At 40.0% G+C, this 25,530-nt stretch overlaps 1 protein-coding gene across 1 annotated transcript in view; it reads left to right on the top strand.

Annotated features, from left to right (window-relative positions):
* Nucleotides 1-231: 231 nt before the first annotated feature.
* ABCD2 (ATP binding cassette subfamily D member 2) overlaps nt 232-25,530 on the top strand; it is a 42,498-nt gene continuing 17,199 nt past the window's right edge. The window contains exons 1-6 of the mRNA XM_058804896.1: nt 232-1,351; nt 2,712-2,892; nt 7,318-7,439; nt 10,205-10,373; nt 13,452-13,546; nt 14,953-15,098. Coding sequence (XP_058660879.1) covers nt 428-1,351; nt 2,712-2,892; nt 7,318-7,439; nt 10,205-10,373; nt 13,452-13,546; nt 14,953-15,098 — 1,637 coding nt within the window. The 5' untranslated portion in view covers nt 232-427. The remainder of the gene's footprint in view (nt 1,352-2,711; nt 2,893-7,317; nt 7,440-10,204; nt 10,374-13,451; nt 13,547-14,952; nt 15,099-25,530) is intronic.

Genomic DNA, 25,530 nt, shown 5'->3' with positions numbered 1-25,530 from the left:
GACCCGCCGAGCGTCGGGGAATCAACGGTGCGGCCGGAGCCGAGCGCCGGGGAACCCGCAGTGAACCCAGAGCCGAGCGCCGAGGGACCGGTGCTGTTGCCGCCGCCGCTGAGGCCGCGCCCCGAGCGATAGCGGTTGTGGCCGGGGCGGCGGCGCTGAGCGGCCGGGCCGCTGCCGCTGCCGGTGCCGCCCCGCGCGGCGCAGCCAATGGTGGTCGGCGGGGCGGGCTGCGCCGCGCGGGGCTGCGTTGTGCAACGCGCCGCGCTTTGAAGGCACCATCACCCCTGGGAAGCAGCGCTCACTCGGCATCTGTCACGGCGGCGGGCCGGGCCCAGCGCCCCGATGAAGACCCAGCGGGACCGGCCTTCCCAGCGAGCATGAGCCGGCCGCGCTAGGGGCGGCACGTAGCGGTGCCGAGGCGGGCAGGATGGCCCACATGCTGCATGCGGCAGCCCGGCGGGTGCAGTGGAACAGGGCAGGCGCCGCGAAGAAGGCTGCGTGCCTGCTGGCCGCGGCGTACGGACTCAAAATCCTCTACCCCATCATCCGCGGGCGTGTGAAGCGGGCGAGCGGCAGAGGCGGCGCGCACGATGAGACGGGCCGGGCGGTCCCGCACCGCGCCGGCAGCCGGGGCAGAGCCGCTCCGGCCGTGGACGCGGAATTCTTCAAGCAGCTGCTGGAACTCCGCAAACTGTTCTTCCCAAAGCTGGTGAGTGCTGAGCTGGGCTTGCTCTGTCTCCACTCGTTTGCTCTGGTATCCAGGACTTTCCTCTCCATCTATGTGGCCGCCCTCGATGGAAAAATTGTGAAGAGCATTGTGGAGAAAAAGCCCAGGAGCTTTATCTTCAAGTTAATCAAGTGGTTGATGATCGCAATCCCAGCAACTTTCGTGAACAGCACCATCCGGTACCTGGAGTGCAAGCTGGCCCTCGCCTTCCGCACCCGCCTGGTGGATCACGCCTACGAGACCTACTTTGCCAACCAAACCTACTACAAAGTGATCAGCATGGACGGGCGGCTGGCCAACCCCGACCAGTCCCTCACCGAGGACATTATGATGTTCTCACAGTCCGTGGCGCATCTCTACTCCAACCTCACCAAGCCCATCCTGGATGTCGTGCTCACCTCCTACACCCTCATCCGCACAGCACGGTCCCGGGGGGCCAACCCCATCGGGCCCACAGTCCTGGCTGGTCTCGTCGTCTACGCCACGGCCCGAGTGCTCAAAGCCTGCTCGCCCAAGTTCGGCAAACTGGTGGCTGAGGAGGCTCACAAGAAGGGCTACCTGCGCTTCATACATTCGCGCATCATCGCCAACGTGGAAGAGATTGCCTTTTACCGAGGGCACAAGGTAAGGAGGAGAGAAATTGAGAGCACTGGGGTAGCTCCTGCAGTGCTGGAGTGGACCATGCTTCCCCTGATGCCTTTCTTGAGTACTCCAGAAGTATTCAAGTACTTCTTGAGCATTTTGGGTCCTTCTGACATTTAAACTTGTTTACAGCTTGGCACTTCCCATTTCTTAGGAAATACCGTCTCACAAGCAGTGTCTAGGGGGAGCAGATCACAGTTCCCTTGAACTCTGACAGCGTTCTGGTTTTGCAGATGGATCTTATGCTTATCTAGAAAACTAATCTACACTGCTGTGTTTTCCCCACCCAGTCCATTCTGATTAACTTTTCCAGACTTCTTTTTTCCAGCCATGGGTGAACCACCATATTTAATTCACAGAAATAGCAACCATGGCACACCAGAAAGTCTAGGGAGAAACTCTGAGAGCACACTACAACCTTTGACACTCTTTCACACAGCCAAGCAAAGATGTAGTCACCAGTCTTAAAATAGCATAAGTACAGTAGTTCTGCAATCACAGTTACATAAACTAGTAGCTTGTTTTAAAGCCACCTTATTAAGGGACTTTTCATATTTTTTAGAAGTAAATTTTGGCTGTAATACCTTTCAAACACGATTGGGAAAAAAAGTTGTTTCATGCAAGTGAAAATGAAAGCAAACCAGCCTGCAGTATTACTCTTTCAGTTCAAGCAATGATTATATAACATTAATGGTTTATTTTTGTAGACACAACCGTTCTCAAAAGCTGCCTGTAGTAGTGTTTTAAATGCAGCTAAATTATACATTTTCTCAATTCCCACATATACGGACTTGAACTGAATACATATTGACTTGCAACTGTCTTTGACTTGTTAAACCTCCTGGGATAATTCTCTCTTTCCCCAGACTGCTTGCAGAAACAAGCAGCATTTCAGGAATCAACTCTGCAACTTTAAGTCACTGAAGATAATTGATTCCCAAATGCTTTCCAACATAATTTTCAGTTGCTGTGAAACTCTACAGCTGCAACTTTATTAAAAGGACATTAAATCAATCTTATTTTGGTTGTTAGAATGAACTGTTGTGACTGCTATGGTGTTCCTGTATGAATTAGAGATCTTAAATTTAAAAGAGTTGAAAACCTGCCAGTGTTCTGTCGAGGGACAGTGGTGTAAATAAGAACCAGGTCCACTGACTTCCATAAAGCTGTGCACTTTTGCTGTGAGACTGCAGCACAGTGAGTGTGAAGTACCACTTGGCAGTTGTGATTCAGAAGTGACAACTCTGGGTACCCATTATTTCTTCTACACATGAGAACGTATCTTGTACTACATGTCCATCTTTGTTTCATGGTATAAATTATTTCATTATTTTAACCATAGGTAGAATTGAAACAACTGCAAAAAAGCTACAAGGATTTGACAGATCAAATGAATCTCATTTTGTCCAAACGTTTATGGTACATCATGATAGAGCAGTTCCTGATGAAGTATGTCTGGAGTAGCTGTGGTATGATCATGGTCGCTGTGCCCATCATCACCGCAACGGGATTTGCAGATGGTGGTAATAACATCTCTTTTAACATCTGATTTCTAAATGTTTCTTTAAAGTTACGTCCTCAAAAGACTGTAGTTCCCTTGAGTGCTGTTCACATTGGTTTATTTTTCACAGACTTTCTTACAACATCTGTGTCTTATGTATAACTTGCAGGCATAGCAAGTCAGCTGAGCAAATGATCCTAATTGGAGTGTGTGATAAATAATATTAAGTCAGGACTTAGAGAATCCTGTTATCACCGAGATTGTAATGATTATTGCAGTCTACCTTTTCATTAGTCGCTGTTGGAATGGCAAGCTGATTTTTACAGTATCTCCCTTTGCAAAATGATACTATGAACTTTAATAGAGTGCTTATCTTCTCCTTCCATAAACCAGTGTAATTACAAATAATTATAGGTAATTTTTCTCTTATTGTTGACCTGTTGGAAACCGTTCATTTTCCCTGACTCCCTGGGAGAAGAGAAGGTAAAATTCAGATTACAGGCTAGGATGGTGTCATTTTTGACATGCTATCACAATTTTCCTGGAAGTGAAATGAGACTCAGATAGCGTTGTTACTGCAGACACCATTAAAAACAAAAAAAAAGAGAAAACGAGAGAGCAAAAAGAAATGTATTGGTTAATTTAGTTTAACAGGCTTCCTCATGCACAACTAGAACTTAATATATTTATGAATTTCATAGGATTCCTAGAACATGAATCCTACAAAGTCTTCAGAAGGATCAGTTCTAAATTGTGTGCTTTGAATTAGGAATGAGTGAATTCTTTTCTGTGCAGTGATTCTGTTTCTTTCATGGAAGTTATGTTCCAGATGAGGATTGTCCAAGTGGACAAGCTTGGTGTGAGCTGTGGTATGGCTTTGTGCAGTGCCCACGTGGTTTAGCTGTCTCATTGAAAAGTTGTGCCAGAGCAGGGCTGTGTGCTCAGCTCCCTGAGCTGCTGCCCATTACGTGCCTTAGCAGGGCACTACAGCAGCACCCTGGCTGGCATCCTGGGAACAGCTTCAAATATATCAGAATGTCTTGTTCCAAACTGAAGAGGCTGTACAAAGGCATTTCACCTCACAGTGAAGGTTATCAGCACAACAGAAAAAGTGATAAGGGGGTTTCTGCTAAGATGGGAGTGAGTACAATCAAGAAAAGGAGCATTTAACCACATGTAGTAAATATCTCCTTGGTATTAGAGCATGAATAAAAAAGGACTTGTACTCATGCTAAACTAAATAACATTCCTGTTACTCATGTTTGTTCTTTTGTTAAATACATTTCAAATGTGGGAGAGAACAAAGATGCAGCAGTGGCTCACATTGTAAAGCAGAATTATGTTTACTACCAGCATCCTAAACTGTTAAAACATGGGGTTTATTATTGAGTCCTGAGGCTTACCATAATGGTGGTTCACAGACATAATACTGCCAGCACTGTCAACACCAGTGTGAGGTACTGCAGGTATTCAAAAAATCAAGCACACCTGAAATTACCATGACCTGCTTGGGATAACAGTGCAGATCACACAACAAGTTTGTTAACATCTGAAGGAAGTAGATTTTTTGTGTTAGGATAAATCAAAAGAGTCAGGGAAATGTACAAAACTGGTACCATGGTGAGACTTGAGACTACTGGTGTAAAGCCAAAAATTCTGTACACTTCTTCAGGGAAGAGAAAGAAAAAGTAAAACAATAATTCTTCAGTCATAAGAAAAAAGAACAGCGACAGTATCTGTGAACAGTAAGAAGAACAGTATCTTTGACAGTGATATTTCTGACTGAAATTTTAAAATTGTGTTATATTTTTCAGTGAAGAATTTAGGTGGCAAAGATAAGATTTCTCTTTGATAACATTTCTTATTCTTTTTGTATTAAACAATTCACATTCCAAATGTGTCTCAGTTTATGGAGAGTAACTATTTTTTGAAGCAGGACTTTGATTTCTCTAGACACAGGGAATATTTATTTTTGTTTATAAAATAAGTGTGACTATCAATTAAACAAAGGAAAAGGAAAATGGAAATGTTAGGTTCTGTATGAAACAGAGACAGTCTGTTAAAATGTGACATTTGCTAACCCAGGAGGCCAGCCATATGAAAAATGTTTTGGACAAAAAGTTCAAGAAAAATTATATTGGTGGGTTATATAATAGAAGAGTTTTTCTTTTGGGCCTGTGAAATGCTCATAAATTCTGTATAATTTCAGTTTTTTAAATATGCCTTATCTGACTGATGCAGTGGCTTGTAGAGATCCTTAAACTCTTGCTAGATGAGCTGGCCTGGGTGCTGGAAGCAGCCATCAGTAAATATTGCATTTACACGAAGGAGGAATGCTGCATTACTGCAGTTAAACCATACCTGATTCCTAGATGGTTTAATTGTGGTGGTTCTATATAGCATAGGCTGCATGTGCTATAATCCCAAGATCAGCAAAAATTGGCTGTGTCAGAAGTAAACAAATTTCAAATCCTCTTTTACTAATGAATTTACTGAATTCTCCCTATTCACTAAATGTATTCTTCTTGGAGTGGAAATAACTTTTTGAAGTGAGAGACATATTAGTAAGAATTTTGTAATGTCTTCTTTTCAAGAGCTGTTCTATATATTTTTTTAAAAGCATGTCTCTCATTGTGTCTAAGCAAGTGGCATACAACAACAGTGTGTTGATGTAGAGCTGAAGTGAGAAAACATCATAATTAAACCCAGGAAAAATAACATAGATGTTCTCTGTGTATATATATATATACACACATGCAAATTTATATGAAAAGTTATGATGTAGCAATTTTAAAAGTTTTTCATTAATTATTTCAGTGAAATACAGTGAAACAATTATTTCAACACTGAAATACACTGTTTAATTATTATTATATTAAATAATTATTCCAGTGTATTTCACTGTAATAGTAATTAGCTAATAATAAATAATTAATATATAATTCATAATATATTAATATATAATTAAATTATTGTATATTAAATTATTCCAGTGTATTTTACTGTAATACAGTGTATTTCAGTGATCTAGTTATGTAGGAATCCTTTATGGATGTGTAAATGAAAACAGAATAACATTTAGATTTAACTTAATAAAGACAGGAAGATACATCTGGCTTTGGTACTGCCTGTAGATTCTCAGACACCAGATTTCTAGAATCTGATTTGTCAGGGAAATGAGAGTAAGAAAATTCTGTTTGCTCTACTCTTGCATTGCTTGACTTAGCCCATGAAATTTATGGTTGCATTACACCTGCAAGGAATTCCTCCCAGATTTTCTTGATCATGAGCACTGTAGAAACATGGATAGCAATTGCTGGTACAGGAGTTGCCACAGTGGATCCACCTGTTACCCTGCCTAGCATGATTCTTAGCATCAGCTTAGTTTAAAAAAGAAGCTTAAGAAAACTTCACAAACTTAGGAAAAAAGTAATATCCTGATCCCATTCTGCAAAAAATTTAAGCAATTTATAGAGATACATATCAAGTTATGTGATGCAGAAAACCCTTTAGATCTTTCATTGTAAATCTTTTTTGTGGAAATGTTTTAAAAGTGGTTTGCTACACCACTGGTTTACTACACCAGTGATTTGTAGTTGCAATTATAAACACTGAAACAGCGTTTAGCCTCAGAATAGTCAGGCACTTCTTTTTAAATCTTGTTTCCTTCAGGAAACAAACCTTGCAACTTAAATTTATAGGGCCCATGGTTGCAAAATAATGTATGTAAATATGTGAAATATACTTACTTTTCACATGTCTTCTATAATCCTGCTGTTTTCTCCTTGCCTAATGCTGCTGGACATTCTTATGAGACAAGTCCTTTCTTTGGAGCAAGAATATTCTTGTTAACAGGATGCAGTGTCATACATAAAGCCCCACAACTTTGTTCTGGGATCAGATGAAGAGAGAAACTTCATTGTGAGGGAGAGTTATCCTATCGAAACCTTGCCTTTGATACCATGATAGTTTATTGCTTTCTTACAGAAATATAATAGTGTTGCCAGATTTACACAAATGTGAATGGTTCCTTCTACATGCAGTCAGTAAATAAGTAAGGTTGAAAATTAATAATCACAAAAATGTTAAAAATTATGTTCAAAATTTGTTTCAGATAATTGCTTAGGTTTCACTTTTTTCATATTTTGAAAAATTTATGTTGTAGGATGATATATTAAAAGGGCAATGATCCAAGTGGATAAATAGATAAAATAACAGGAGTTTTGCCTAACAAGATGAATTCCATATGCTCCCACTTACTCTTTTTGACCAAGCTATGCTAGTTACATTCAGTAGTTCCTTTTGAAAGCTTGTCTTCATAGAGGTAACTTTTCTTAAAAAAAGAAAAAGCCTGCTCTATAATAGCTCACATTGCAATAATAATTTACTTTGTAGAGATAATGATCAGCAGAATATTTTAACAAATTTTTTCTTTTTTTGCATTCAGAATTGGAAGATGGGCAGAAGCAGGCAATGGTTAGTGAAAGAACAGAAGCTTTTACTACATCACGAAACTTGCTGATCTCTGGAGCAGATGCTATTGAAAGGATTATGTCTTCATACAAAGAGGTACTGTACATCCTGCATTGCATGAAACAGAAGAGGAAGAAATGAAAAACAATATACATTTCATATAAAATATTTTTTAAAAGTAGTGCAGTTTTTAAAGGACAATTCTATTGCAACTAAATCCATGGAGGTATTTCAGCTGGTAGTTTGATCTTTAGGGTTAAGTTCACATAGAGTCTAAAGTGCACAGTTGCCTGTATGGTGCAATGTGTAGATGTCATTTTTAATACTTGTGTTCAGGTGTCATCAGAGAGTAATAGATGTTCCTGGAATGTCAGTGATAAAGGTTCAAATTCCTCTTCTGTTTGGAGCACAGAATTTGGGCTGTCTGCCTTCAGTGTACTGGGACTCTTCTGTTGGAACTGTCACAAAAGCATATAATAGTTTAATTGTAAGAGTCTTTAAAGGTCTTCTAGTCCAACTTCCCCCATGCCTTGAGCAGGAACATCTTTGACTATTATTGGATTGCTCAGAGTCCCATGCAGCCTGACCTTGAATGTTTCCAGAGATGGGGTATCTCCCCCTCACTGGGAAACCTGTTTCTGTATGAAAAACAAGGAGAATTGAATACTTATTTCTGGGTCACTTAAACTGTAAGGCTATTTTCAGTATCTTGTGAACCTGTTAAATTGTAAGTAATTTTTCACAATAGAGAAATTTTAGCAGGAAAAAGTTCACTTTGGGAGTACAAGTATTCTAGAAGTACAGAATGTTAATCCAGAAGATCAGAGATGTTGTTTCAGGTCTTTACCCAAATTCCAGTAGAGCTATGCTTTAATCTGTTGTCTCTCCTGTGGATTTCTTTAAATGCCAGTTGTTAAGCCAAAGAAAAGTGAGTCAGAAATTAATCTCAGCATTTCCTTCTGAATGTTTGTTCTTCATGTTTGAATTGGTGTTTGCTCATCCCTTTGGTGGGAACCCCTTTTCCCAGTGCAGTGTGAGGAGGAATGCATTAGCTGGGCAGCTAATCAAAGACTATGGATTCTGTTATTTGGAATCCAGCCATAACAGCCACAGCTTTGTAAATTGTCAGAGGAGGGGTGGTTTGGCACCTTCAGATACAGACTTTGACAAAGCCAGTGTCTGTGCTGTTCTCAGAAGTCCTTCTAGTGGGTTGTGATTTTTATCCTGTTCTCTTTTAGCTGTTCCGTGCTTGATATCTGCTGTCAAGATACTGCCAGATAATCATACACTGATGTTATATGTGTTTTATTTTCAGAATTTGAGTCATTTATATAATGTACACGAATTTATTTTTTTGGCAAAAAAGTACCCAAAAATAGTAGAGGAAGAACTGAACAAACTCACTTTGTCTATAACGTGGTAAGATGCTAATCCAGACAGCATGAGACAAAAGAGCAGTTCTGTGAATTTCCATCTTAATTTTACATTTATGCTTCTCTTCAAAAGACACTGCAGTACTTCAACCACATTGTCATTCCCATTGTGTGATTCAGGCAGTTTCCAAAGCACAGTGTACTTGAACCCATGTCAAGTGGTAGTGCATTTCCAGTTCTTGCCCACCTCCTTCCCCAGGGCAGCCTCCTTCAAGTCAGTGTAATTCACTGTGCAAATGAGATGGGCTCAACTTTTCTTTATAGTCAATAGTTTAGGTGGTGGTATTTGGTGTTTGAACAAAATGAGGTTTTACAATCATGGTATAGAAGCTTACTGCATGTTATGGTTCTCCTGGGGCACAGCTGGTAGGAGTTTCATTTATCAGGTGCAGGATTCTCTCCATCATCCTGGTGAAATGATGGCCATGTGGCCAGAGGTAGCACTCATTTCTGAATCTGGCACAAATAGTGAAACTTACAGGAGAATTATGGAACTATTTCCAGTTATTTCAAATAATCTTGGAATTACGTACATGATAGTGGGTGAACCTCAGTCATGGGGTGTGTGTATTTAACCACAGCAAGCCAAGAATTTTATAATCTTGATTTAATTTTCTTGTCCTCTCTGCATTTTGTATAAAAATGTATCCTTTTAAAACCATCTAATAATACATTTAAAACAAAAGGCTTTGGCTTAATTCTTTACTACCAGAAGATGGAGGCAGTTCTTTGGGAGCTCTTACATATCCCATAAATATGAAGTTACAAGGTCCAGAGATCTATTGTGTTTCTGTGTTCACCAGGTGAAAATTGTGACAAAGGACCAAAAAAAACAAAAGAAGAAAAAAAGCCCTTTTATGGGACGTCACCATCTTAAAAATGCCCAGTTCTGTTCTAAGGTGTCAGATTTAGCATGCAGTTGATAGAAGACTCATTTCTGGTTTGTACTGTATTTTAGGTTAGGGTGCCCTGATGCTGTCTCTTTTGCACAGAAAAGCACACTTGTCCCACAGGAGATTTCAGGAATACAAGCAAGTAAACATTAGCAATTATAGATGCCATTTTTTCCCACTTCTGTGGACTTCTATTTTTTCTGGAAAATGCAGAAATTTTGGTTTTTTCTTGTGTACCGTCCTCTTTGTTTTCAGATATGTTAGTAGCTGTTCTCTGTTCATTGAAGACTACAGAGATGAGCAGTCTCTACAGCCTCTTCATTTATTGGAGTTATCATGGCTTACATGGCTTAGCTCAGCTGTCCTGTCTGCTGATGGGTAGGAGCTACAGGTGGCATATGAGTTAGCACAGCATTTCAGGGAATGGAAATCAATGGGTGATGATCAGCATTGTTGTTCATGCTGATCTTTGGCCAAACATTTCATTTGTAGAATTTGTGAAGCAAACTGAAACGAGGTGTTTGTTGTTTCTCAGGTCACTGAGCTCGCAGGCTACACCGCCCGTGTCTACAACATGTTTGCGGTCTTTGACGAGGTGAGGAGAGGCATCTACAAAAGAACTGCTGTTATTCAAGGGTCTGTAAACAACAGCAGGAGTGAAGATAAGGCAGAGTTACACATTGATGGGCCCTTAGAAATCAAAGGTAATTAATTCATATTTGTATTAATTTCCCAGGGGTGGTGGGGGAGGCATGGAGCAGTGGGACAGGAGGTGAACAGAGGTTTTTTTCTGTAGCTAATCAGCCTCGCAGCCTTAATGCCCCAGAGATCATGTTGCTTTTCATTTTAACCCCCCGCTTCCTTATAACTCTGTCCTTATGGTGTGCTTTTCTAATACACAAAATAGCTCAAATGTTTTCTGTAAAAACTTTCAATGAAAAGGCATTTCAGCTATACTATTATATGTGATGGTGATGGTAGTATTCTTACACTGACAGTGCCTGTTTTCCTCAGACCATTCATTTTTTTCCAGGAAGCTGAGACTAACATTTTCATTTTCAGCCATCACATTATTTTGTGTGAAGTAGGAGGAGAAAAGACAGATTGGTTCTGTATTTTTTCCCAAAAATACTATGTTTTCCATGATTAAAGATCAGCCTGTGCTCATTCTTTCATAATTTAATGGGAATCTTCAACTGCAAATGATAACTTTACCCTTCTCCTCACCTCCCAAATGATCTGATTATTCATACTTTCTCCCTCCTGACCCCATCCTCTGTCTTCTGGTGCCACTGTCTTTCTGTCTCCACACTCCTTGGAGCATTTTCTGTGTACATCCATTCCTTATTGTGCCACCTCTCTCTGCCTCTTGCATCCAGCTTCTCTCTGAGGCACTCAAAGGCAGCTTTTGCAATGGGTTGTTCCTCATTTTCCCAACATAGCATTTCTGCTACTGCCCTCTGTGGTGTTGAAAAGCCTTGTTCTCTTCCTTTAGCTTTTGAAAAGTTAAGCCTCAGTAGAGTTATAGGCCCCAAAGGGCTCTTTGTGAAATAACTTCTTGCAGCGATTTCAGCAGTGCTGCCCTTCAGCTCATATTTCTTAAAGGTTCTCTGACAAGGTTCATTATAACCAAGTGTGATGCAGCATGGTGGATAGGTATGGAAATAGCTGATGTCTTAATCTTATAGATCTTGGTAGTGCTTGGCTGATGTTTAAATAAATCACATTTTATAACTGTTGCATGTTGTCATGTACATGAGAAAAGATTTGTAGTTCCTGGAGCAATGAAGTAATCTGGGGTCTCTTTTAGATAACTGTGTTTAAAACCAAAACCAAATACAGGTGAGATATGCAAGTGTGCTCTTCATGTTCCCTTTAGATCTGCTATGTCTAAACCCACTCCTCTTTTCTCTGCAACCTTTTCCCAAGATTTCATTCCCCTACAGTCACTTTTCATCCAGTCTGAATTCCTCCTTAGCCATGGTGACAAGCATTTGCTCTTGTGTAGTTGTAGCTCTCAGAGGCAGCTAGCCAAGACCAAGCATTGTGCACAAGGATTTAAGAAGAATTTCGTCCAGATGAATCTAGGCCACAGGCTTCACATTTTTTATGACGAGTGCTATTGTAATACTGGTTTTCCTCCTTTCTTTTGGTTGCAATGTTTCAGAAATCCCTGAAGAGTGGATTACGTGTGGATAAAAGTGCACGTGCTCACATGCCTGTGTGTGCCTGCATTGTTAGAGGAGAAAAATCTTAATATTCTGCTTCCCCAATGGCTCTTTCAGCACATAATACTTATTGCCTTTTCAATCATCCAGTATAAGTCTTTGTAACTAAGCAGTGTCTGTTTTGCGCCTTGCATTTACTGTTGCCAGTAAGTGTGAAAATATGACAATAATAATAATAATATTTTACAGATAATAATATTGCCTTATAGCGTATTTAATAATTCAGAATTTTAAAAACTAAACAGAACTTTGTACATCTTGTACAAATACTGTCAAATTGTGTTTCTGATTGCACATAAATATACTTTAAAAGCATATTAAAGTTACAATCAAATGCTGTGAAATTAGGATCAGGAAATAAGAATTAAGTTTACTTAATTCTTACTAGCTGACTATATTTTATCATAGATTTTTTTTAATTACAGAGTCTCCACTGTTTCAAAGTAATTTCTTTCTACAGAAAAAACACTTTTTTCCCCATATACTCTCATGCTGTTGTAAGTAAAATACTTTTATGAAAAAAGAACACTTGAACTAAAACATGGCATAAAAATTTCTGCCCAGGTTGTTATGGTTTGCCAAGTTGAAATCAATTGAAGAAAGAGCCTCTAAAGGTAGAATGTAAGACTAAGCTTAAGTGAAGAAAATGCTAGCAGAGTCTTCTATAATTAACTAACTTTGTTACATTTTTCTTTGTTCAGATTAGTTTATGTTACAAATAAACAGCTTTCTAATACAACAAGAAATGTCTTTCCTTTACATCTTGTCTGTTAAGGTAATTGCTAATATTTTTCTAGGAATCCAGCTGTTTGGGTTCTGTTGGTAAGACCATTAGCAGCTGTCTGAGAAGTTAGTTTCATTCTTTTACTCTTTCTAGGGCAGTTAATATCAAAGTCCTTGTATTACAGAGTATCCAAATGTCCAATAGAGATGGTATGTTTAGTTTGCCAGAAATCCAAATGCCAAGTCTGTCTACCTGACTGAAATGTTTTATGAGTTTCTGCAAATACTTACAAGACATGTTTACAGTGTCTGTGGCATCAAAAAGAGATGGAAACAAGCCATTAAATGTTTTCTCCTTTGCTCTTGTTGCTGGAGGAGACTGAAAGGTGCTCCAACTTTCAGAGCTGGTAGTGATTCCTAATTAAATCCTCAAAGAAGGTTAACTGGTTTGCCTGTGGCTAAGGCTGTCCTTGAACTTTTTACTGCTTGATATTAAACAGCTGTTTAAAGCAGAATACAGAAAATACAAGTAGAATTTGAATGAACACTTCTTTATAGTTCATCACATATTTATGATGCCTAATGTGCATTGTGTTTAGGATCAAATTTGGGTTTCATTGCACATTCTTGGCTGCTGTTGACAGTGTCTTTTGGACTAGCTAAGATTTATTGTCCAGATTTTCCAATAGGAGAACCTGAAGCACATAAAAGAGCTGTCTCAAATACCAGTCCTTGCTTGAAAATATACTCAGTTGTGCACAGAGGCTGTCACAAGTGATTGCTTAATGGAGGGTTTCACAAACTCTAATTTTTGGGTTTTTTTCTTCCTAGGGAAAGTAATTGATGTTGATCAAGGAATTATTTGTGAAAATGTTCCTATAATTACTCCGAACGGCGATGTGGTGGTTTCCAGACTAAACTTCAAAGTAAGATGATATGCAAGAATCTTCTGATTGTTGCCATCACATTAACATAAACAGCACAGAATTCATATACCTTATGTTAAGTACTTGGAGGAGCATATGGATAAAAGGGGAAGTCCAGAAAGGTAGGCATAGTAGCTCAATGGAGGCAGACATGCGGAGTTTTTCCTGCTCAGAGAAAGAACAGGGAGGATTTCTGTTGCTGTTGCCAGGTGAAAAACTGACCTGAGATTTTTCAAAGGTGTATATGAGAGTATGCATCCACCTTTAGTTAAATTCAGTTAAATTGGGGTGCTTTCCTCACAAAGGCTCCTTTAAAAGTCTGAGGCCACAGCAACAGTGAAAAAATGAAACCTGTAGTTTTTCCTGATCACCACAAAGAGCAGTACTGACTAATAGCTGACAGCATAGTTCATTCCCCAGTCCAGTTGGGAAGCATTTATTCAGCAGAAACTTGTATTGCTTTTAAAAACCTGTTCCAGACACCTCTTGGTACCTGCTCACCATTTTAATGAGTGACCTTTCCAGGATGTATCCTGATCTGATGTTCCAGTGCAGATGCTGTTCTTTTTAAAAAGAGTTGAAGTTATCTGAAATAAATTTAACAATTCCAGCACATCTTTTGATTTAGCTAAAGCAGGATTTTCCTTTTCCTCTGAATTAGAAACTAGGAGGAAATGGTCCTAGCTATGGCAAAACTTGCAACAATTTCAGTGTAGGAATTTCAGAATTGTAAAATTACAACCTTATGATCAAGCAGACATTTCTGTTTATTCGTCTCAAGAGACAGAAACAAAGAAAATACAGAAGTCAGTATATTTCTGTAAAACACAGATAATTACATTGTAATTATGCATGAAGATGCACTCATATACACAGGGTAATAGTCAAATGAGTAAAAAATATCACTTGTCATCATAGCCAAGTTAACAGAGACAATTAAGTGGGAAATGGCAATGTGAAATAAATTTTCCAAATCACTTGACTGACCTCCTATACTTGCAGTTAATATCACAGATAGGCACAACACTGTTTGAAACACTGTTGACACCTTTGGACCCAATCTGCATTAGAAGAATTGATTCTGACTGTGATGTGTTGATGCTGTAATGTAATCATATCACATATTACAGTACATGTACATAATAATATATTACTATAAATATTACTGCCATATACTACTGTAAACATTAATTTATAGAGATACTCTGATATAAAGAAGATTATTTTCATTATATTAGCCCACATATTTTATCTAGTGCTACTGCTTCCAGAATACATGCAGCTAATCAATGAAATTGGTTGATAATTTTATGTAAAGGCTTATGTAACCCCTCTTAGGGGTCTTGGAATCTCTTGTGCTGCATACACTGTGTAGTAATATCTTTGCATTTTCATCCCCTTTGCAGGTCGAGGAGGGGATGAATCTTTTAATCACTGGACCCAATGGCTGTGGAAAGAGTTCTCTCTTCAGAATTTTAAGTGGTTTGTGGCCTGTGTATGAAGGAGTTCTCTACAAGCCCCCTCCACAACACATGTTTTATATACCACAAAGGTATGTGTCTTGCTGAAGGTGGTGCCTCTTGCCTGGTTACATGAATTTTGACCCTTCTTCTCATATTTCTAATCTGTGATGTGTACATCCAAGTTAAAAGGTGGTAAGCACAACCTCAGGTGTGTGAAGTGTGTTTATAAGAGATCTTTTCTCATTGGTGATGCAGCATCATTAGTCATTGGAAAGGGCTCGCATACACTTGTGTTGGATCCTGTGTTCCTCAAATGGCTGAAGTCCTGGATAATTGGGATTGTGGGAACAGACTGGAGTCTGAAAGAAATTTGAAATAGACCTAGTGTATCTCAAATCTGATTTCTTTTAAAACCAAGGATCAAAACAAGTGAGAGTGGTTTGATTGTTAAGTGTCAAAGTAACCAAAACTTAACTTTGACACTGCAAGACCACAGTCCAATCCAACAGTAACTGCAGGTTGCCTTTTTAATAATATGTGCTCATTTCACTAATGGAAGCTTGGCTGTGTTGTCCTTTCTTTGTACCCTGACATGCTGTTGGACTCTCAGTATATACTCTTATGCAATTGGTTCTAGAATATCTCCTTAGAGACCTCTAACTATGTTGTTTGCAAAAGCAAAGTCAAACACTGAATCTTTACTTCCTGTAGTTCATTTCTTCCCATGGGCAAAAGAACTATTTGTGATAACAATTTGTAGCCTTGTTTGAAAAGTACAAGATATTAAGATGAATGGAATATACTGAACTAATCAGTAGATTTTCCTTGCTGCAGGTGAAGCTAGCAAAGAACACTGCTCTATGATTCTTTTCAAATATCTGCTCTATGATTCTTTTCAAATAATTTATTGCTAGGCATTGTCATTTTTCTGATTCACTCAAGACTTTTATTCAGGAGTTTGGAGCAAAATACTTTATTAAATGTTTTTCAAAACATTATTTCAGAGCACCCATTGTGCAGAACATTCTTAAGACTGGTTTACTCAGTATAAAAGCCAATCTGAGTTTTTTTCTTGAAGAAAATGTTGAGTTTCAGCCACTTCCTTCCTCTGTGTGATCCCAGCCCCTATTCAGGTCAACGTCTGTGGCTGGCTTGCTTACAGCCCTTTACTTACATTCCCTTTATCCTGTGAAAGCAAACAGACTCCTGTTGCATTCAGGCAAATTTGCCAAGGTGCTGGTTCAGGGGATTGCATCACATCTGCTGGGATTTCATTCCATAAATGTGTTTCTTGTTAGCTGCTTCCCCTAACTTTGCAGTGCTGGAAGAATGTCCGGCAGATGTCTTCTATGAAACATTTCAAAAAGTTTTAATCAGAATTCCCCCAATGTCTTTGCAGCCCTCTGTGACCAAAGCTGTAGGACTGGGGATGTGCAGTGTAGGGATTGGCATATGCAGTCCATCCTAGTAGGATCTGCCACAGGAATGGTGTCCTTGCAGCACCCAAGGGACCCTGCCTTAGCTCAGCCCTGTGCCTCTCTGTGAGCTCTGTGCTTCCCTTCCCCAGGGACAGACAGTGTCTGGGTAAATGGGCCAACAAGGAGTGACAGAGAGAGCTCTTCTGCAAAAGTGCTACACCTTGACTGTGGCTGAGGATTCTGAAGTGTACTCTGGAGGACAATTCAGCTGTGTCAGAGTGTGTTTTGTACAGTCAGAAGTGTGGTCTGTCACTCATAAGTGCCTCGTATTTGGACAGGGACTGAGACTGAACCTTGTAGGGATTTCTGGGTGAATGTGGCTGAAGGGGTTGATAAAGGACAGCAGTTTGCTTGGCTGTCCTTGAGGATCTCAAATTTGTTTTTTGCCCAGTGTATTTGTTCTTTGGGCATACAGAGTCTTCAATGAATATCTGAGATATTAAGAATTTCTTAAGTTGAAGTTTATACATTTCAGGACAAGATTGCACAGATCTGCTGGAGTTTTAGGGCTTTTGTGTGCATTGCCTTACATGGTCCAGGCTTTTCTCTTTTTTTTGCCCTAACCTACCTGTGAGTGTTTTAATAGTTCTTTTATTTATGGCCTAAATACATCACACATTCACTTGGGTTTTTTGTCTGTCCCTGGCTCTAGTATACATTTAAAATTTGTGTACTGGTTTGTAAACTGTCACCAAATTAAAGAGGTTTGTTTTGTAAGGTCCTGCTGGTGCAACCATTTTACGTATTAATTATGTGCAAATTGCTGCTTTATCAGGATTACCTTCTGTTTATCTTTGTTAGGCACAATTCTGTGAATTCTAGACTGAAGAACAGAGTGCCCTGCCTACATTTCATCATGTTTGTATTTCATCATAACCTTAGGGAAAATTGTTCCTGTCAGTCTGGAAAGTGTTCTGGAAAACGTTTCAAACTGACAGGATCTGGGAGGTGGCAGGATAGCATCAGCCTGGCACCAGCCTACCTCACTGTTGTGTTTGCTGGGTAGCTGAAACTGGGGTGCAGCAGAAAGCTCTTGAATGGGTGGATGTCCATCAGAGCAGCAAGTTAGGATGACATCCCTGTGTTTGTGTGTATACATTACATCTCTGGTCTAAGAGCTTTCCATTAGTGCACACCATTGAAGCATTGGCATTCCTGTGGCTGAGTTTAATTCTGCATCAGCCCATTCTGATTCAAGTGTGTGAAACCTCATCTGCACACATGAATGGTGGAGAATACAGTGACTGCTGAGTAACAAATACTCCTCAGTAAATAGTAGCTCACTGAAAAGATTATTTTTTCATTTCTGTTTTTTAATGTTCCAGCATAGTATTCCAGAAATGTGTGGGAAATCATGTGTCTTTTCCAAGTACAAAAGCTAGATATAAAGCTATGATTTATTAAAATATGACCTAGCTCATTGTGTACTCCAAATTTCATCCACACTGCAGACACTTTGTAGTTAGCATTACTTAGTGGTTTGTAAGCTTTAAAACAGAGCCTTAAGAATTCCTGTCTTTTTGAGTTTTTAGATTACTTAGCATAATTATACTGCTGTTTTATCTTTTGCTGTGAATCATTGTGAGGGTTTTTTTCCTCCCCTTATATAGGACTAGGCCTTGCAGAATTTATCTACAATCAGTCACAGTTCTGGTGGATGCTGATGGGACAAATGGGGGGCAGGGTGAAAAAAGCCCAGGAATTTCAGGCTCTGCCACCATCCCTGACAGGTCTGTCCAAGAGGAGAGTGGGCAGAAGGGAGGGCAGGCAGAAGAGATGGAGGCTTGAAGAGCCTTCAGGCATCATTTGGTGCCTGAAGCACCTTGTTGTTTCAGGAACTGGTCACACTTCAACAAGTTGTCAGATCTCATAGGAGACTCAGGAACTGGCAGAGTGGGTGTTCTCACCCCTTCTTCTACTTCTCTCTGTCCCTTTTTTGCAAAGTAAAACTCATTTCTGTTAACCACCTCTTTGCATTCTTCTTTGAATCCTGGCCAAGAATGTAGCATGAATGAAAAATAAGCACGTGTCACTCTGGCTGGTAAGGAACCATGGTTCAAATCAGAATTCAGAAACATCATTTTAAATAATAAATAATTAACAAAAGTATGTAATGGGTCATATGAGTAATGATGCTGAAGAATCACTAGGCTGGAAGAGACCTTTAAGGCTGAGTCCAACCCATGCCATAACCTCAACTAAACCATGGCACTGAGTGCCGCATTCAGTCTTTTTTTAAACATATCCAGAGATGGTGGCTCCACCACCTCCCCAGGCAGTCAATTCCAGTACTTTATCACTCTTTCAATAAAAAACCTTTTCCTAATATCCAGCCTATATTTATTTCCCTTGGAGCATCTTAAGACTGTGTCATCTTGTTCTCTCAGTTGCTGCTTGGAGAGTCCCCACCTGACTGCAGCCACCTTTCAGGAAGTTGTAGAGAGTGACACAAGGTGTACCTGAAGCACTTTGGGACTTGGCCTTTCACAACCTATCTGAAAGTAGCCTATTTCTCCAGATTGTGCCCTACTTCTACTCTGTTGGTCTTATACTTGGGAAGAGACTCTTCACTCCATCTTCATGGAATTAGAGAACTCTAGCATGCAATTCCTCCTAGCATTTACTACAGCCTTTCTTGCTCTCCAACTAAGTCTCAGCTTTTTCAGTTGTAAGGAAACAGATTCTACATATGGTGGCTCTCATTTCCTTAGTTTGATTTAAATGCCAGCAGAATTGCACAGCTAGATACTTGCAGTTTACATTGACAACAGCACAGGAATATTCCTCAATATCTCTGCACCATAAGTTGTAGTAAAGTTCTAATCACCACTGAGTTATTGATAGAAATTGTTAATAATTTTCTGCTTACTCTGTCATATTGTCTTATTTGCATGGAGGAATGTCTCATGCAGTCCCTGTTAGTTCCATAACCTTTGATCATGACTCTCGAGTCTTCCTAGCACAGCATATATCTAAAATGTCCATCAGCATTTTCTCTTTCTTGAGGACTGATTCCCATAGAGCCTGGAGTAATACATTGTACTTCTTTCTCCTCATGCATTGTCACTGTTCTTTCTCTCCAGCTTGCTTTTACTATAATTTGGTTATTTTTGTGATAAGTGTGTTTCTCCAGTAGCATTCATGGTTTCTTTGTTATTCTGTGTGCCATTCTAGTAGAAGACCTACCCACTTTCTCAGCAGTCACAGCAATGGTCCAGTTCTGCATTCTCTCTCTCTTGCTGTTGCTCATTCAAGTAGGTCTCTAACATTGCTTTCTTTCAACACCAGGGTTATCAAATGCTAAAAGGGTGGCAACAGAAGATAAACTAGTGTCAAATGTTGTTTGTTCTTTGTCATTTAAAATTTATATACCTATGTCTTGCTGCCTTCTTAACAATGCTAGGACGGTCTGAAATAGAACAGTTTAAAGGTTTATCTGGCCCTCCTAAGCTGTTTGGTTTTACATACATTGGCTCTATTTCTGGTATTTTATTTGGAGTTTGTATACAAGTCTTTTCCTGTCTGGCATTTTTCCTTCTCTATTCTAAAAATATCTTTGGATACAAAACAAAATTACATCAGCCACAGAGATATTTTTCCTCTCCTTACCTCTATTAAGTAATCCAAATGTCTAATGTGATTTGCCTCAGGTAGTCCAAGGATATTTATCATGTGGATGAATGAAGCAAGAATGTTTCAGTTCTAAGTGATGTAAATAATAAAGTGATAAAATAAATTTTACATTATAAACACGTGAAAATTCAAAGATTATAATGCAAGTCAAATGTTGTTTTAAGCACAAAGTAGTTGGTAGTGGCCACTCATCCTGAAACAGTTCTTGATTATCTAAACAATTTAATCTTGCAAAATTGTTGTTTCTCACTTTCAGATACCCTATATGACACAGAAATTTGTGCAAGTGGAGGATGTATCTATATGGTTCTTCTGTATCAGACTACTTTCTTGTTAGTGTGTGGTCTGCTGGAGAAGCAGCCTGAATGAAGTGCTGTGCAAATCCACCTCTGCGAGTTCTGGGGCCTCATCTTGTTTAGATGGGCTCAGATGTCTCTGTCCTGTGTTGTATTCTGCACATCCTAATTTGTTTTCAGCTGATACTGCTCTGCCTTTAACTGTGATGTTTTTAGTTGAGTCTGGTGGAGTTAGGCTGTACTCTGCACATGCCAACACTGCACCAGTGATTGTCATTGCCCTTCAGCATTTTGCTGATAGTGCATCACCACATTGACTTGTTCCTTTGGTCCTTTGCCATCAGTTCATGGCATGCTGTACAGATACTTGCTCCCTGGCACACTGGATCTATCTGTCTGTGGACTTGCTGTTATCAGGTTCATGATGGTCCTTTTCAATGTGTTTATTTCCAAAGTTCACCACTTATCTGGCAGAGGAGAAAAAGGTCTTTGATAGATAAGCATTAACAAAAAACATAACACACTTCATACTATGTGCAATAGTTTGCATATTATATTGATATAGAGATGGTTTAAAGATTGCCTGCTACTTTGTCTCTTACTTTTCCTCTATTGAGATTAATCAGTTCCAGACAGTTCTGCTGTTTGTTAGAAACTGTTGGCTGGCATCTGAGAGGGCTGTCAGGCTCTCTCCTTGGCCAGGGCACAGTTTCTTCTGTTTCACCTTTTTGTCATTCCTATAGAAATGATTGTACTTATTCTTCCTGGTTAATGAAAGTTCCATCTTGCCTCATCTGGAAAAGTTAAGTTCTTGCCTTGCTGCCCTGTAGGTTGGTGGAAGCTTTGCCACCAGGATCTCTGTGAAACCTCTCAATTTCCAATGAAGACTCACTCAGAGCTGCAAAGTTTGAATGTTTATTATTAGGTCTACCTGCTGACTGCTCACAAGTAATGGCAGTACCTCTTGGTAGGACACTGTACAAAATTCACCAACACTGAAAGGCAGAGGTGGGAAATGGTTTTGTGGATTAGCTGCTGCTCCCCCTCAAGCCATGCCAGGTGTCTTCCCTACTGCTCAGACACAAGACTCAGCTGATTAAAGCACAGTTTTCAGGTATTTTCTGTTATTGAGGAAAGTGTTGCATAAATTCCAGACTGAAGTATATAGTCAGCTTGCTGCTTTGGGGCTTACCTTAGGTTTAAAATATATTTACATAAATCCAACATTTAAGGGCTACTGCTAAACTGATCTTTGTGAAGGAGTTCAGCATTCTCCAGAGTTTTGGTCCCTCAGTGCCTTCAGACTGGGGCATGTCTGGAGCAAGGTGTGGCTATGGGGAGGTCCAAGAGGACCAAATGTAGGTGAGGAATTGAGATGTATTGATACATACTCAACTTCTACTCCAGTCATCTGTCCATGTGCCAGACTGTTTATGAAATTTCATTTAAAAGCTAGGAACAATAAGCTTTGAACTTTTTAAAAGTACGTAGTCAGGTTAAGCTTGACAAACATTTTATAATTACAAAACCATTAACAGATTGTAAGAACTGAATACATGGCTGGTTTTTATAGGATCTATCCTGCAAAACAATGACAGTCTATTTAATCTGTGTTAGTTTCATTTTGCTGATATGAGCAGCTCACAGAATCATAGCATGCCTTGGGTTAAAAGAGGCCTTGAAGACCATCCAGTTCCAACCCCCTGCCATGGGCAGGGACATCTCCCACTAGACTAGGTTGTGCAAAGGCCTGTCCAGCCTGGCCTTGAGCATTTAGAGGAATGGGGTATCCACAACTTCTTTTGCCTTCAAAATTCAGTTTTGATAGCAGTGCGAGGGGAAGAAATTCACCTAGAGGTTAACTGAGAACTCTGTGTAGCTTAACAGTGGTACAGACAGAGTTGCATGTTAGGGAGTAATATGGTGGTTGCGTTTACATGACCTAGTTTCTGCACTAAGCTCCCATTACTCTGTCCAGCTTGAGCAGTTACCTCCAGCTTAATGCACCTGCCCTGAAACTGTGCAACCAAGGATCTGTGACAGATGAACAGAATGGCAACTGTTTACTGTTTCAATAATATTTTACCTAGGAGCATCATAAAGCACGCTTCAGATACCTTATGCATATCAAGTAATGAGAATCAATTTGGTTACATAAAAATGGGAAGCACTGGGAAACATAAACTATGAAATCTGCCTGACATAAAAAGCTGGATATAAAAAGACTAAAAGGATGCTGGCTCTTTGTAAGGGAAGGACAGCTGAGAGCTCTAATAACAACTGATATCGACTTCCCTGGGAGTAATTTCTTCTCCTTCCTACTATTGTTTTCAATCAGAAACTCCATTACAGTGCCCTATGCTTTTAAAAATCCAGGCAGTAGACATAGACAACACCTCCTTCTTGAAGTGAAGATAGTAATTCTTTCCATGCCCCTTAGGCTTTGCCATTTGCCTGCCCCCGTGTCTTGGGCTCCAAAACTTCATAACTGCAACCCAGCTCCAAGGTCATTCAGCCTTCTCCCAGCTTCTCCATGGTCTGCTCACTCTGACACATTTCTTAGGTTCTGGTTCTGTGTTTGACTGTCTGCAGGCTAAACCTGTTTGCCCAAGATCATGTCCAGATGTCTTTTGAATATCTCCAAGGACAGAGACTCCCCAGCCTTTCTGGGAAACTTGCTTCAGTGCTTGATCACCCTCACAGTGAAAAATTGTTTCTAGATGCTCATTTGGCATCTCCTGTTTCAGTTTGTGCCCATTAGCTCTGGTCCTGTCACTTGACACTAGCAAGAAGAGCCCAGCTCTGTCCTCTTTGCACCTTCCCTTCAGGTATTTAAGTTGATAAGATCTTGAGACTTCTCCCAGGTCTCTTTCCTCACAGGAGGGATGCTCCAGTCCCATCACCAGTTCTGTGGTACTTGAATCCAATCAGATTTCAGGAGCCCAGCACTGTGCAGCATCAGGCAGGCCTCTGGTCACAGCACAGCATGTGCTACCCTTGGGCCCATCTGTACTCAGGTTCTTTGGCACTATGGTCTTGACCACTCTGGTAGGATTTTCTTAGGAGTGAACAATGCCATTTGTCATTTCCAAAGGATGTTACCATGAGAACATGCTGCTTCACTTCAAGATAAAGACAAGGACAAGCCAGTGGTGTTATTGCTGGTGCCAGGGGAAGCTGCTGGCAGCTCCTCTGTGAAGATCAGCTGACAAAGTTTATCTGCAGCCAGGAGTGCAGTGCAGCACAGGCCTGAGGGCCAAGCTGTGTGTGCAGCACAACCCTGCACAATGCAGCAAAGTGTAGCACAGGCCTGTGGCCACTCAAGGCAGCTGTTCCACAGGTCACCAGCTCCACAGTGCACAACAGTGTTCCAGCTGGGCTCACTGCAGCTGCTTGGGCTGTGTCCTAGTACCAGTTCACCAGAGGACACCATTGGCTGCAAAGAGGGCCAGGGGTAACTAACTCAGACTTACATCAGTAACTTCTAGGTGAGATGAGTCTTTTCTGCTGACAATGCGGAGTAGTCCTCACAACACCGGGTTTTCACTTCGTTGTTCTTTAGTCATTAATTATGTCATGGTCTCCTGGGATAATGTAGCAGGTGGGATTTTTTTGTTCAGTTCATCATGTATGCACCTACATAGATAGCTTAGCTGGGAGTGTGGCTTTCCCAAGAGGGAAGACTTTTCCAGGCTTGGTTATTTGCCTAATATCTTGCATTAATTATACCCTATCAATCTCAGTTTCTGCTTATTACTACAGCTCCCTTGAAGAGTCACATCACATATCAATAATGCTTATAAAAAGTCTATAATACTGTTCCATGTATCCATATTGATGGTGTATCTCTGTTCTGTCTTGTTCTGTCCTGTGTAATGCAGTGTTTCACAGCAGATAAGACAAGGAAGTCAGTGTAGTGTGTGGCTTCTCACTTGTTGGCAGTTGTTTCACTTGTGTATTCATATCACAGTGCATGGAAGAAGTTATGCCATGGGCAACTGAGCACTGTAGAGACCCAGAGCAAAACCAGCCTTTGCTCTAGAGGCTTTGCTGTCTACACTTCCTCTTCCCTATGAAATAATGTCACTTCTCATCTACAAAGCTGTGAATGATTTGGGATCATTCTAGGTGAGGGGAACTGCCTTGCTCATTGTGTTACGCTGCTGTGGTAAAACTCAGAAACACACTCCTAGGCTGGAGTATGCCTGGTGGGACTGGCAGGCCAGAACCTTGTCCAGAACAGCTCATTGTTCTTCAGTTCATTGATCTTCATGATCATGCATCCAGATAAATCCTTTTATCATCAGTACTGCCAGAGGTAGTTTAGGAAAAGAGAGTATTTCCTTTTCACTTGATTGATTCCTTGCTGATGGTATAATTATTTCAGAATGCATTAGCTGCTAAAATTTTGTAGAAGTTGTTTATGGTTTAATTTTAATTGGATGTGTGTTTCTGTGTGTTCTCTGCTTATCACAAGATACAAACAGACTGAATTGAATAATTATGTGAATTGCTCACCTTAAACATTTTTGCCATCTCTAGTAATATTCTGTCTATGTTCTAGGTAATAGTAAAAAATCATGAGATTCAACGATACCTGAGTATGAATAGCACTTTGCTCCTAGATTGTTTTCTTGTAGAAATGTACACAGCTTTGTTGCAAAAAAAAAAAAAAAAAGCCACAGAGTGATTAATGTGATTTTTTTCAGCCTTTGATATCAAATTCTAATTATATGCATTGAGAATTCAGCCTTTCATACTGTGCGTTTCATTTCCTGTTATATTCCTTGGCATTATGGTCTTTAGCACTCTGGTAGGGTTTTCCAATAGGTAACTGATCTATCTGAAATATTTAGAGGATGTTTGTGGCCAGTTCTGTATGAGGGAAGGGCAAAGTTCAGGGTAGGGTAGTTTAAAGACAGATAAATTATTTATATATTTAGAACAGTTACTGAAACTTTAGCTGGCCCTAAAATTCCATGAACTAGACACAGTGTGATAAACAAACAGCCTGTTGTGGTTTTTAAATTTTGATAAATATTATTTATTATTTTTTAACTCTTTGATGATAGCACCTTCTGTTCAAGAGCAGTGGATACAACACTACTTAAAAA

Source organism: Ammospiza caudacuta, chromosome 5 (genome assembly GCF_027887145.1).
Source record: "Ammospiza caudacuta isolate bAmmCau1 chromosome 5, bAmmCau1.pri, whole genome shotgun sequence".
In the NCBI taxonomy this organism is placed as follows: Eukaryota; Metazoa; Chordata; class Aves; order Passeriformes; family Passerellidae; genus Ammospiza; species Ammospiza caudacuta.
Note: the sequence above shows the minus strand (reverse complement) of the source record. Positions and strands in the feature narration are given on the sequence as shown.